Genomic DNA, 13,998 nt, shown 5'->3' on the forward strand with positions numbered 1-13,998 from the left:
GAGCTGCAGCTTCTCCTCCAGCTGCTGATCCCTCACGTACACCATGGCGGCGGGCAGCTTCAGCAAGGCCGTGCCCTCTTCCCAGCCCTCCCGTGAGCCCGTCCTGCCCTCGGCGTCCTTGACCCTCAGCAGGGGGCTGGAGAAGCTGCTGCCATCCCGGCGGGCAGAGGGGCGGCTGCTTGCCAGCCCCAGCTGGTGCAGGGAGAGGTGCTTGTGGAGGAGGCAGAGCTGCTCTCGCTGGGTGCTCAGTTTGATGTTCTCATAGGATGGGACAGCCTTGGGGGAGTCCGGTATGCTCGCTGTTAAATAACTAAAAGAAACAAGAAAAAACGAATTGTGTTAATTAGGGAATTCCCGTGGGATTTCCCAGCTCCTGCAGGTGATGTCCGTGGTGCCTCCTGCTCTTTCTATGCCCTGCTGCAGCTCCTGGCATCATGGTTGACTTCAGGACATGGTGGCCAGAGGGCTCAGGCAGCTGGCAGCAGGTCTCTGCACCGTGCACACCACGGGAAGCCACCACCATGCCACCACCCAGCAGTGCTCTCCTCTCCTGGGGCAGGCTGAGCGAGTGGGAGGATGAAGTGACCCCTCACATCAGCACTGCTGCCGAGAAGCCACTTGTCAAACCCTGCCCTGCAGCCAGAAACATCCTAACTGTCCCATGTCGGGCTTTCTGCATGCCTTGGTGGGCGTGAAGTCCTCCAGGATTGAGGAGCAGCCAAGCCTCCCCTAACCTCCCTCAGTGGGAGGTTTTCACAGCCACGCTGAGGTCGGTATGGGCTGTGGATCTGCTCTCCAAACCGAGTCCCTGCTGTCACTGGCTATCTGGCAGCTTCCACGTGTGGGAATGCTCAGCAGGCCTGCTCCCACTGTGGGAAACTCGCCTTCTTTGGAGGTGGACTCACTGGCTTTGCTCAGCCCTCTGGGCTTCTGAAATCAGCAGGGAGGGTGAGCAGGGGAAGTGCTGAGCCCTGCAGAAAAGCCCTTGAGAAGAGATAAGGAGGAGCTGGGCTTGCTGCCTCCCATGAGTCAAGTCCTTCTCCTCCCAGCTGGAGACCAGGGCACCCGCTTGGCTCGGTGGGGCTGGCTGGGGAAGCTGGAGTCACCAGAGCCTCAGCTTGTCGGGCTGGATTCCAGTCATTTTTCTTTGCTGGTGCAAACTGGGAGACCCCCCTCCCCAAGGCTGTGGAAGAAGTCTGGAGAAGAAGGTGGGCAGATGGAGCGAATGCTGGCTGTCTCCTGGCAGTCTGCCCCCTGGGACAGCTGCAAGGGGCCACACCAGGACCCCCCAGCAGGCAACTCACGCCTCGAGGCTGGGGCTGTGCTCACGCTCCGGGGGCAGAGGAGTTTTCCTCGCTGGAGGGGACACTGCTGCTCCTGAAGGGCTTTTCTCCAGGGGGCAGGCTCTGGAGCCGGGTCTCACCAGGGCGATGGTTCCATGCAGCTGGTTGGAGATCCTCTGAGATGCCTGCAGCAGGGGAGAGAACGACCAGGTGAACCATTCTGCTGTGCTAAGGGGAGCAAGACTGCTCCTAGCTGCTCTGGGGTACAGTTCTGGTCAACAGCTCAACCATGTTTTTATTGGTTTTCCCAGGAAATTTCCCCTTTGTGTCTTCTAGTGGGATCTACTTTCTATTTTCTGGCTGCACTGATTTGTAGCCCGGGAGGTCTTGTGCCTCCTCTCAAGTCAAGCTGTGATTCAGAGGCTTAACTAAGACCCTGCACATTCCTTGACCCGTAGTCAGGGCACTAAACTTTATTTATACATCCTCCTGGCACGCACTGATTTGCTGGGTGTATTCCCAGGGCAATACTGTGAGGCCAGGACATCACCATCTCCATCTGCTGTCATGAAAGGCTCACCACACGTTCTGACTTGTCCCCCTGCCCACATGGAGATGTCACCAACCCTTCCTGCGGTCCTCATTAATTCCCCTCATCACCTGCCTGTAGCCTTCCCAAAACCCCTTTTCACCTGCTCTTTCAAGTTTTCTGTGGAGTTCAGGTAAGCTAACTCCTGCCAAAACAGCAGCACCTCTGGGGGGGGGTGGGGGGTGGGCTTGAGTTTCCACGAGCAGGAACAGGGCTCCAGGTCCTGCAGTCTCATGTCCCAGTGCCCAGTGTCAGCATATCTCTCAGCACCCCTCAGCTGGCATGGTCTCTGTTTTACAGGCATGGCAGGCATGCCTCCATGCACAAACCAGCCACCACTGCCTGCCAGACCCTCTGAAAACACCCGTGTTCCTTGTGCTGGGAGACACCTGCGATGCTCCTGGGCAGGGCTGCTGTGGTGTGTTTGTTCTCAGTGCCCACAACACCCACAGTTCACATGTTCTCCAGGTTTTTCCAACACTCACAGTGCTCCAGCTCCTTGCTCACCCAGACAGTGGAGAGCTGGCAGTGACTCAGGATAAACTACAGTGAAATGTGGCTTGGCACCATCCCACCAGGTCCTTCACTCCTCAGAGCTCTCCCCAGCAAGACATCTGAGGGAGGAACCAGAGGGGTGGGCAGAGGACTCAAGGATGCTTTATGTGTTGTCATGGAGGATAAATATAGGAGCCAATAAAGATGTTCAGGCTCACAGTGGGGTCAGGAGCCTGTGCCAAGCTCTAAACACTTCTCTTGAAGAGAGTGGCAATTTCTGCAGAGAGGATGCCTCTGGCTTCTGGTGGGTGCTCTGGCAATGGCACACTGCCCAAGCCTGGCACCCCTTGAGTGCCTCCTGCTTCTTCCCTAACCCAGTCTACCTCTCTTGATCCAGCTCAGGTGGCCACAGAGGTGGGGAGAAGGCCTGAGGACATCAGGCTACCTCCAGCAACTCACCATTTCTGTGAGGCTGACTTCTTGGAGGACGTGGCTTGGGGAAGTCCTACTGCTTGGAGAGCTTCTCTGTCGTGCAGGCTTTTCTGCAAAAAAACACATGACCAGCCACTGTGATGGTCTCACAGAGATGTTGCAGGCTGCCCTGATATGTGCTGAAGCTTCACAGCCTCCTAGGATGCCACTTGCTGATACCAACCACCTCTTATTTAAGTTTTTGAGCCAAAATTTCCATCTGGCTCAAGCCAGCACTTCAGTGAACGTAGCCTGTACTGCATGTGTGGGTGGCAGCAAGGCAACGACAAGGTCTGTGCAGGAAATGGGTGGTGTGTTCACACCTGCACAGCACTGGTTGCACAGTGAGGGCACCCAAGCACTCTTCTGCTCCAACCAGAGCAGTGTTTTCCCCTTAACATGCATTCCCCCCCTGCCCCAGCAGCTATTCTGCCTGTGGCAGTGTCCATTCGAGCTGCCAACAGCTCGGTCTTTGCTGTCCAGACCCTTTCCCAGAGCAGCTTTACACCATGGCTCAGTCACTCTTCCCATCCCCAGGTCCCTCAAAGGTGGTGGGGGCCAGCAGCACCCACCTTCTCCTAGCTCAAGGCTCAGCACCTCTCGGTGGGCTTCTTCTGCTCCCCTGGGAGCTGCCCTCTCGTTGCTGGTGTTTCTGCTCACTGGGGACAATAAAGCCAAGGGGGAGCTGGGGGTGGAGTTGCTTTCTCTGGAGGTGACTCCTTGGTGCTTCACCTTGTCCCTGTTGAAAGGAGAAAGACATGAATCAATGGGAAGGGCAGGAGAAGGAAAGTTTGAGAGCGACTGTGCTGGGAGCTCTGCGTTATAGAGCCCTGTATATAAAACCACGTATTTTTATTTATCTGTGTGTGGATATACTGGATCCTCAAACTCACTTCCTTCCATTGCAGCTTATCTCTGGCTGAGCTGCAGTCTGGAGCACGGGTCAGAGCTGGCACAGCAGCTCCAGGTCTGATTTCCCCACTGGGCTGTGGGTAACGTCGCAGGCAGCCACGACGTTGAGTAAGCCCAAACCCGACTGGGGCTATTGCAAAAGCTCTGTGAGAACCTGTGTGTCCCTGGCTGGGCTTTCAGCCTGATGTAGGGCTGGATTCAGGGCAGGGATGTGGCAGCTGTGCCCCTTCACCAGATCAGCCTGGTGGGGCTGATGCTCTTGGTTCCTGCAAGGGAGTCATTGAGTCTTGGAAGCCCAATGCTTATGTCAAGGACAAAGTCCTGGCTGGCCCCTGGTGCCAGGACATGGGTGTTTGGCTGGAAATCTTCCTATCCAGCAGCCCAGGGAAGAGCAGAGCAGGAGCACTCTGTGCTCAGCAAACCCAGCCTGACCTACAGCTCTGAAACTCCTCAGGCCTTGGGAAGCATCATGGAGTAAAAGGCAGAGTTTCTCTTTAAGTGGATGGTGCTTCTGTGCTCCAAAGAAAACACATTTCTAAACTAATCCCTCAGTGCTAATTCCTCTGTACTTTAAATCCTTGAGGAATGAGCTGATTTGTATATATTGGCCAGCCTGGCAGGTTACTTGGCTTTCAGCACAGTGCTCTGCTGGGGTATGAACCTGTTGGTGCAGATGATTTCTCCCTCTTTGCCCTGTCTCAGTGCCCTGTGTGTCACCCTCCTGCCCCCAAAACACAACCTGCTTCCTGAAGACCCTCTCTGCCTGCTGCAGGAGGGAGCTGATGCCATGGAAAGGCCATGGAAGCCCAGGCTGAGGTCCGTGGCAAAAGCAAGCAGACCAGGGCTTTTCTTCCCATGAGCAGTCCCCCATGGGGAGGTGTAGAATACTCTTGTTCCCTAAAATCTTGAGTCCTTAGGTGCAGGTGAACAGGGGAGTGACCAAAGGTCAACAAGGACATAGAGACCATTATGGCTGTTTTGGTGTCTAACATCTACAGGAATCATACAGTCCCAGACTGGTTTGGGATGGAAGGGACCTTCCAAGGTCATCTAGTCCAAGCCCTGTGCACTGTGCAGGGACATCTGCAACTAGAGCAGGTTGCTCAGAGCCCCGGCCAACCTCCCCTGGGATGGTTCCAGGGATGGGGCAGTGACCACCTTTCTGGGCAACCTGGGCCAGGGGCTCACCACCCTCATTACAAAAGATTTCTTCCTTCTCCTTGGTCTAAATCTTCCTCTTTTAGTTTCAAACCATCACCCCTTGATCTGTTGCAACAAGCCCTACTAAAAAGTCCCTCCCCAGCTTTCTGAAAGGCTCCCTTTAAGTATTGGGATGTCTCCAACAAGGGACACCAATAAGGTCTCCCTGGAGCCTTCTCTTTTTCTTCAAATCTGTAGGAATTAGATGCTAAAACACCCCTGAGGAGGCCGGGGTCTGGACGTAGCCCTGCTCAGCTGCAGGGACACCTCTGTCCTTCCCAACACCCCCTGCAAGGAATGAAACCCAGGGGAGCACTTACTCTGGGCTCTGGAGCCTCTTCAGTTCTTCCTTGAGCGTCCTGTTCTCCTCCCTCAGGCGGTTTGTCTCGTTAGCTGTGGGGACACAAGTTGTACCTTGGCTTCAGGTGCTGTCCCTCACAGCTTCCTGGGGTGCACGGGGGAGGAGGAGGGGACAGCACTGGGTTTGGGAGGGATGCTGAGTTTCCTTCCTTCTCTGAAAACACTCTTGGGGCTAACGGGTTAAAGGCAACGACTTTCCAGCTTGGGTTTGGTCAGGATTGGGGTCTGCTTGTAGCCTGAACAGCTCCGGGGGGAGAGTGTGACCCAGGTGTCATGGCCACCTCTGGCGAGAGGGTGATGGTAAGGGGGGGTCTGGGGCACCTGGAGGAGCTGGACGAAGAGCAGAGGGAGCTGTGGGCACCCAGCAGCACAGTACTGCAGCAGTGGTGCCAAGTGCATCTTTTTTTTCCCAGGCAGCTGGCATGGCTTGGCCAGCGTGGGGCAGCTCCTGGTGTGAGCATCTCTCTTTTTTTCTGGAGGAGTTCAGTAATTAAACTCTTGGGCTGTGTCAAGTGGCTCTGCCACTTCAGGTGAGCAGTTCCCTCTGCCTGGGGGCACATGGGCTGCCCACCCACAGTCCTGATTGGGTCAGAGTTTTGAAGACCCACCAGGATCACCTTGTCTCCCTCCCTTCCCCACATCCCCAAACTCCCCCCTGATTCCCAGGTCACCAGGAGGGCTCGTGTCCCAGTATCTGGGAGAGCTCTTAACTGGGCAAAGACCCAGGCAGCCCAAGCTGGGCTTGCAGGGGGTGGTACATACTGAGGACGAAGATGTGCTGCAGGCTCTGGAAGTGGGAGGTCTCATACTCATTCTGCTTCTTCTTTGCCAGCTCCTGGGTGACCATGCATCTGTCACAGAGACCTGCTCGCAGCCTGCAGGAAAACCCACGGCCAGCACCTCAGACCCCCTGGGGGACGTGAGCCCCTGTCCTCTTCACGGGGACGTGGCAACACCCACAACCGGGGAGAAGGGTTATCACCCACCCAGCCCAGCCCTGGCCATTGCACCCCACCACCGTCAGCTCTGGAGGGCTCCTCTGCATGTGCCCAGGCTCCTCCACACCCCCCACCAGGAAAGAGGTTCACGTGCTACACCCTCCTTCTGGGAAGGCAGCAAACCCCAAACTCCCCCCCCTTGAAGGGTGCACTTGCTGCCACTGAGCAGCACTGTATTGAAACATAAACCTTACCTGTTTTCTAACACCTTTACATTTTCTTTAAGGACCTTCTGTTGTTCCCTTAACTGCTGATTTTTAGCAAACAACTCTTCAATTCTCTGAGCATCACTGATTGAAGAAAGAGAACAAAGAAAAGAGGGTTATTAGATTTCCCCCCCCAGATCTGTGCCTTTATCCACAGCGCCCTGTCAAAGGATTTCTGCCCTCAGCCCACTGTGCTGCTCACACTGGGGTGCCTGAATTGCTTTTCCTGTGTGGCAGGGGTGGGAAACAAATGTGCCAGAGCCCAGGTGCTGCCCTGCAACACCTGCCCTTGGTGTTAGCAGCTTGTTTGGCCCAGTTCATTGCTTCCCAGGAGACCAGGCGCCCATTGGCATGAGCATCACTTGCCAGTGAGAAGGCAAACTGGGCTGGGGTCATAGGCTGGTTTGGGTGGGAAGGGACCTATGATGTTCATCTAGGCCAACCCCCCTGCAGGGATCAGAGACATCCCCAACTAGAGCAGGTTGCTCAGAGTCCCATCCAACCTCACCTGGAATGTTCCCAGGGATGGGGCAGCGACCACCTCTCTGGGCAACCTGGGCCAGGGGCTCACCACCCTCATAATATAAAAAATTCCTCTTTAAATCTAGTCTAGATCTCCTCTCTTTTAGTTTAAAGCCATGACCCTTTGTCCTGTTGCAACGGGCCCTGCTAAAACATCTGCACCCATCTTTCTTATTGGTCCCCTCTGAGTACTGAGAGCCTGCAGTAAGGTCTCCCTGGAACCTTCTCTTCTCCAGGCTGAACACCCTCAACTCTCTCAACCTTTCCTCATCACCCCAAGCCTTGCCTGTGCTGGGGTCTTGCACGGCAAAAGCCACCGAAAGGTCTGAATTTGGCAGAGGCAGAAAGGCCAGTGGTGCTCTCTAAATTGGGCAGCCTCAGAAGAATTCCCCTGAGGTCTGAAGATGGACCCACAGCCTGCCCTCTGCCCCCCGTCCCAGCACGGCGTGGGCAGAGCAGAGGTGGTGCTGCTCACCGGCACTTCTCCGTCGTCAGCTCCAGCAGCTTGCTCTGCAGACCTGAAACGATCAACAGAGGTGGAGGGGTGGGGATTTAGTCCTGATTCCTCAGCCTTTCAGAGAGGAGACACAGTGATGGAACTTCAGGAGGGTGCCTGCAGAAACCTCATCAATTCACAAACCTCATACCTGAGCAGGAGTGACACGCTGCCTGTGCTAAGCACTCTCCCAGATTTTTAGCGGGAAAAGTTGTGCAAAATGTGAGCACATTTTGTATTTCCAGCATTTCAGGAGGCTGCATTTCCCTCCCCACCCTCCCCAAGTCTGTTTTGGTTTTATTTCTGCTCATTTCTCCTTGCAGCACACCTTCCCCAGGTGGGCAGTATTTTCCAGCTCTCAGGGCTGCAGAGCATCCTGGAGGATGTTTCCAGCTGAACAAGAACAGCTTTTGTTGATGGATCTGCAGACGTTTCACCTTGTCAGATCCATTTTATGCAAAGTAGATGTAAACATGTGGTTTAAATTGCTCAACAGTTTCCTCTGAGTCTCACATGGCTTGAGATTACACAAGACAAGAATGAATTCATAAGCCAGAATCTTCCAAAAGTGCTGTTGTTTTGTTCATAATATTGATACTGGGAATTACTCTAATAGGAAAACAATTGGATTTGGCACTTGGTTTCTTAACCTAATGGCTCTTCTTTTAATAATGTGTGACCTGAGGAATACTTTATTCCCTAGAGGAATAAAGTATCCAGCCTGACTCTAAGGTTTTCTTTAACAGAGCTTCATGCTCCTGCTGCTTCTGTCCTATAGATTATTGCATCTTTCCATGTTCCCTTTGATCCCTCAGCATCCAAACGTACTCCAATCCACATTGCTTGGAGAAGATGCCCAGCAGCGTGCACCACACTTCTGCAAACCTCCCAATTCACCTTCATCACCAACCAGGGCAGCAGGAGCAGGAAAGGAGCCAAATCCCATGGGATTAATGCTTGGAGCAAGTGGGATTCCTGCAGGGACCGAGCACCTCTGTGACTTGGTCTCCATGAACATTGGATGCAGGAAGACCCTCTCTCTTCTCCTCCTCCTCTTCCAAAAAGTTCCTGATTTTGCCAGTAAACCTCGTTCTCCACTGCTGAGAGACACCAGGGTGCCTTCTGTCCCCTGAGGGCCAGGCTGTGAGCCTGTGTCCCCATCCACCCCTGTGGGTCACACCTTCCTGAGCCCTAATGCTCAAAGCTATTCCAGGTTATTGGAAACCAAACAGCTCAAGGTGGCATTACAAAGAAATGGACCTTGGCCAATTTTTAACAAGACTTCTCACGTCTCCTTACCTTGGACCTCTTTTTCATGGATTTCCCTGAGCTTATTCAGGAACTCTGCAAAACTCTCCGTGGTCATGTTCAGTGCTGCTTCCAGTGTGACAGTGTCCTTTTGTTTCAAAGAATTCAGGTTGCAGCCTAAAATGAAAACAGAAAGTCCAATAAAAGAGAAGTTTCTTGCGTGTGTGAAGTTTTGTAAAAGTCAGAGGAACAGAGCAAAGCTCAAATCTAGAAAGTGAAATCGTTTGCTAAGCCACGAACCCACACAGAGCAGCAGGCTCACCATGGGAGCTGTTTCCAGACCTCTCCACCCTGCCTCAGCACTGAAAGCCCAGCTGAAAAACCAGACTTTGCCTCTACTTTCTGAGATTTCTGCTGAAATCCCATTTCTCTGGGGTGAGGTGGGGCAGGGCATCTTCCTGAGGAAAGGACTGCAGGGCCCCTGTTGGGACCACGTTGCTGGGGACTGATGGTGGGAGAAGCTCTGGCAACTCAGGTGCTTGAACCAGACAGACCCATCTCCCACTGGGTCTGGAGATGTTCTCATGCATCTCTTTGCTATGAGGGTGGTGGAACGCTGGAACAGGCTGCCCAGGGAGGTGGTGGAGGCCACATCCCTGAAGACAGTCAAGGTCAGGCTTGATGGGTTTCTTACCAACCTGACCTAGTTGGGGATGTTCCTGCTCCCTTGCAGGGGGGTTGGACTAGATGACCTTTTGAGGTCCCTTCCAACTCAAAGCATTCTATGATTCTATGATCTCTCCCCCCTCTGGCACCATGAACACTTCTGAGGAGGCAAAATGTACCACTCAGACACCCCACTGTCATCTTCCAGGCTCCCTCTGTGGCCTCACCGGCTGCAACCTCTTCAAACCCTTGGGAGGTACCAAAATGAGTGTTATTTCCCCCATTTTCCAGAGAAACCTGGCGAGGTGATGAGCAGACCTGCCCCTGCCTCAGTTTCCCCATTGAGGTTATGGGGTTGATTAATGCTCTGTCACAGAGTGCCATCACTTAGTACTGGCAGTAGCGTACAAGAGTCCTCAAGAGCACTCAAAGTGCTCTGCTTTCTAAAAAAAAAAGCCCTTGTGTTTCCCTTTTTTTTGGTTGAGAACACCCCCAAATAACAGGAGAGGTAGAAAGCAACCCACAACATCCCCAGCTCAGTAAGCTGGGAAAGGCAGGAGGTAAACAAACAGCCTGAAAACAAAGTGGTTGTTTTGTAGGAATGTTGTCCAAATTTTCAGATTTTAAAAGAATTTTAAAGAATTTCTGCCCTAATCCCATAGATTTTGAAAATTACTAGCAAGGATGGAAAATGGAATCCTTGGAGAAGGGAAAGGTTCTTTCACCAGTGATGACCTCATTCCTCCCTGGAATGCTGACATGAGGATAAACTCTTTCCTTTCCATCAGCCAAAGCCCTGGGGAGTCTCAGATCCCCCAAAATAGCTATGGGCTCAGGTCTCACCTGGACCATGGTGGTAGCAGGGATGGGGAAGGTTGGACTTGATGATCCTAAAGGTCCTTTCCGACCAGAGTGATTCTATGATTACGATAATGATGATTATTTTGATGATTATGACCACCCAAACCAGGCTGGTGGAGGAGGGACTTCCACGTGGGAGCGTTCTGCATCACCCAGCACTGTTCCCAGCCCAGCTCCCTTGCCCATGCCCTTATCTGCACGCAGAGCAGAGATGTGCTGGCTCGCCGGCATATGCAAGATGTGGGCACGCAGAGCTGGAGGAAGAAACTTTCCCCTAAAGCATCTGATTTTGCAAAGAAATGAGGCACACGCCAGCTCCCAGCACGCCCAGCTCAGCCCAGCACCCGCCTGAACATGAACCAGCTCCAGCCACCCCCTCTGCCTTCCCAGCAAGGCTGGGGCAAACGGAGCAGAGAGCTCATTCTTTGGGGAAAGGAGTGAAAAGCTGCTCACTGCTCCCACTTCCCGGGGCAGAACCCCACCTCTGCCAGGCTGGGCGAGCTCTCCCAGCAGGGAAAAGCCACCTGGGGCAAGCACGGCTTGCTGAGACTCATGCAGCTCGGGCTCGGCTGCCAGAAATGGGATTGGGAACCCATCTCTGCTGCTCAGCCCCCAAAGTAAAGCTGAATAATGGAATAATACCTGACTCTATTCCAAAAAAGGGAAAACCAAACCCTTCATGCTGACAAAAAGCACTTCCCAGGATCGCTGAGTCTGAAATTGGGCAAAGCACCTTCCTGGGGCTGAAGGGAGGTGGTGGAACCCCCCAGTGCCATCATGGGGCTGAACCCCTGAGGGCTGGCTGAGCTTTGAGGTTCTCTGGCCCCAATTCCCCTTGCATCCCCAGTGCTGGGTACTGGGAAGGTATTGGAACTGAGAGCAGAGCCGGCAGTGGCTGTCTGGGCTCTCTCCAGACCATCCCCTGCCCACCTCGGTGCTGAGCATTCCCCAAAGCTGCTGTTTTGGGGGGCTGAGTGGCACCCAGCACTTTGGGCCATGGGGCTCCAGCTGGGACATCCCAGGAGGGTGACATCCAGGCTGGGGCTGGTGCCAGCTGGTGGTTTGGGGAGGCAGGGCTGGGATGTGGCTGGGGCAGCCCAGGATCCCTGCTGCCCTGACTCAGAGCTGCGGGCAGAGCCCGGCAGATCAGGATTTGGGGCTGGGGTGTGGGCAGCAGCTTTGCCTTCCGTGCGTGGCTGTGGTGCCACAAGGGTTGGGGCTCACTCCTCATCTTTTCCTCAGAGCCCTCAGATCTGTAGGAACCTGTGACATGCTGGTGATCCAATGAACTGGATAATACTATTCCCATTTTCAGTGCTTTTTGGGGTGCCAATGGGTGGCCACTCTGGTGAAAACCTTGGGTCTGTGGTCTAGGCACACCACGTTCCAGAGACGTTGCACGAGCATCACCCCCCATGTATCTGTGCCCAGGATTTGGCCTTTTGCTGCAGCAGAGCCACCCCACAGGCAGCCCAGGCTCTCTGAGGGGTTCAGCCTTTTCTCTTCTCCCCCAGTGTGGACTGGCCAAGGCATGAAGCCACAGCCCCCTGCTCCTCTGCCCTGCTTGTGAGGATTTATCAAGGGAAATTTATTGATGAAGACCAGACCACAGTGTCTGTCGGTGTGGAGCTCACTCCCCGAGACAGGGATTTCATTTACAGCCCTGAGCCCTTTTCAGAGCTGTCACTGTGACCTACACCCAGCAGTGCTGGATGCGGCCCTGTGGCAGGACTGGGAGCAGCCCTTTGGCATGCTGGGGAGGCCAGGAGGATCTCCAAGTGATGGGGGCCCTCTGAAAACAGAGCCCCAGTGTTGGGGACCAGAGGCAAACTCCTCATCCAGCCCCTAAATCCAGGGGGTTTGGAAAGCCCAAGCTCCTGGGGCAGGGTGGTTGGTGGTGCTGTGGCTTTGCTCACCTACTCTCCACGTCCCCCAGCGCTCAGCTCAGGGCAGGACACGGGGCTGGCTCAGGGCACAGGGTCCCCAGCACCTTGAGTCTCACGTGTGCAGCACCAGGCATCTCAGCATTGCCTGGGTACTGGTGGCATCGCTCCTCGGGGCAGGATGCTCCTGACTGCAGCTGGGGAAAGGAAAAGCAGGGAGGTTATTTCCATACCATGCCAGGGGGCTTGGGGAGGGATGGACCCGGACAGCTCTGACCCTTTCTCTGCTCTCTGGGGGGTTTCTGGCCTCTCTTGCCATCCCCAGTGCTGCCAGCCACACTTGCATCGAGCCACAGCACATCCTCACCTTCAGCATTGTTTCCTTGAAGAATAACTTAGCAGCTCATTAGCTAAATGGGTTTAAGATGTTAAAAAAAAATTAAAAAATAAAAAACTGACAGGACTCTGAAGTTCTGACACTGTCAGATCAGTGAAGCTTAGTGGATGTACAGCCAGATATTTCCCCATCAGCAGTGCTGGAGTTGTTCAGCTTCAGGCTGGATTTATGTAATGCAGCTTTCACCAGGCAGGGCTGCTTCCACCAGCCAAGCTTTCTTTTCTTGGCTACCCTACTATGTTCCTGGTCTAATTTTAGAATTATAAATTGAATTTATACCCAGGAAAGCTGCCTGATCACTCATGGAAAACTTGCAGTGCCAGGAGTATTTTGCAGGCCAGCGTGGAGCTGATCTGCTTTGCTGATGCCCTGTGCACTTGACAGATTGGAGAGAGGTTTTGGTGTGAGTTGGGGTTGCTCTTGGTTTTCTTTGCTGGGCATTTTTTTATTTGCATGACTTAATGTGGCACAGACTCTCTTGAAATGGAGCCCAGCACCTGCTCTCCACCACACCGGTTTTGCGCGTGGGGGTTGGACAGGGGCTGGCAGATTGCAAAATTACCCCCTGACAGGTGAGACTGGAGGAGCAGCTTCTGCCCTGGCCTCACCGGGGTGGTGGAGGAGAAGGTGCCTTCCTCCACCTCGCACAACCCGAAAATCCTCCCTGGAGCTGGGCAGCTGCTCCGTGCTGCTCCACCAGCTCGGGGCTGCTCTGCAGGGAGCCCTTCCTGCAGACACCCTGCCCCAGAGTCTCCTCGGCTGGTTTTGGGTGGGGGTCCCACCCGGGAGGTGCAGAGCTGCAGTGGGGCTGTCAGCAGGGATGGTCACAGGCCCTGAACGAGCTGAACAGGACCAGCAGCAGCGGGGAGATGCTGGCCCTGCTCACGTGTGTGCAGACGTGCCCCACTGCAGGGAGAGGAGAACAAGGGCAAATCCTCCCCGATGAAGCTCCAGCCTCAAGTCACAACCTGCACACCTCTTTACTTCAGACCTGTGAAGCCTGTTGCCATCATACAGCACAGCTCTGGCTATCACAAAACCAGCAGCTCAGTTTCTCCCCCCAGACCCTGGTCCTTTGTGGGCAGCTTCTGCTTCTCTAGATGCCGTGGCAATCACCAAAGCAATGGGGATTTTCTTCCATTACCTCATTTTTGCTCCACAGCCCCTTGCTGGTGGGTGTCCCTGGCATCCCTCCTCCCAGCACAGTGTGTTTGCTGCCCTGGTGTTGCAGGACCACTCAAGCAGGTGAAGTTGATCCTCTCCAATGCCTGAATATACCCAGAAACCAGAGTTTGGCTTTTAAGTAAGGGGATGAGCTTTTCAAGGGTCTGTTCTCACACAGAGAGAGGCTTTGTCCTCCTGCTCCCCAGTCCCTTCAATGAACAGCTCCCTGCTGCTTTGCTGAGGTTCA

The 13,998-nt window shown here is 54.2% G+C and overlaps 1 protein-coding gene across 1 annotated transcript; it reads right to left on the reverse strand.

The window, feature by feature from the left end:
• Positions 1-3: 3 nt before the first annotated feature.
• RBBP8NL (RBBP8 N-terminal like) lies at positions 4-8,898 on the reverse strand (the record flags this gene model as incomplete). Its single annotated transcript, XM_008942121.1, has 9 exons — positions 8,832-8,898; positions 7,512-7,554; positions 6,503-6,598; positions 6,073-6,185; positions 5,271-5,343; positions 3,411-3,577; positions 2,827-2,909; positions 1,305-1,468; positions 4-310 (listed from the first exon to the last, which is right to left on the reverse strand). Coding segments are annotated over exons 1-9 (1,113 nt in total), but the record flags the coding sequence as incomplete, so codon positions are not given.
• Positions 8,899-13,998: the final 5,100 nt, after the last annotated feature.

The sequence above is a fragment of the Merops nubicus genome, unplaced genomic scaffold (genome assembly GCF_000691845.1).
Source record: "Merops nubicus isolate BGI_N331 unplaced genomic scaffold, ASM69184v1 scaffold4236, whole genome shotgun sequence".
Lineage (NCBI taxonomy): Eukaryota > Metazoa > Chordata > Aves > Coraciiformes > Meropidae > Merops > Merops nubicus.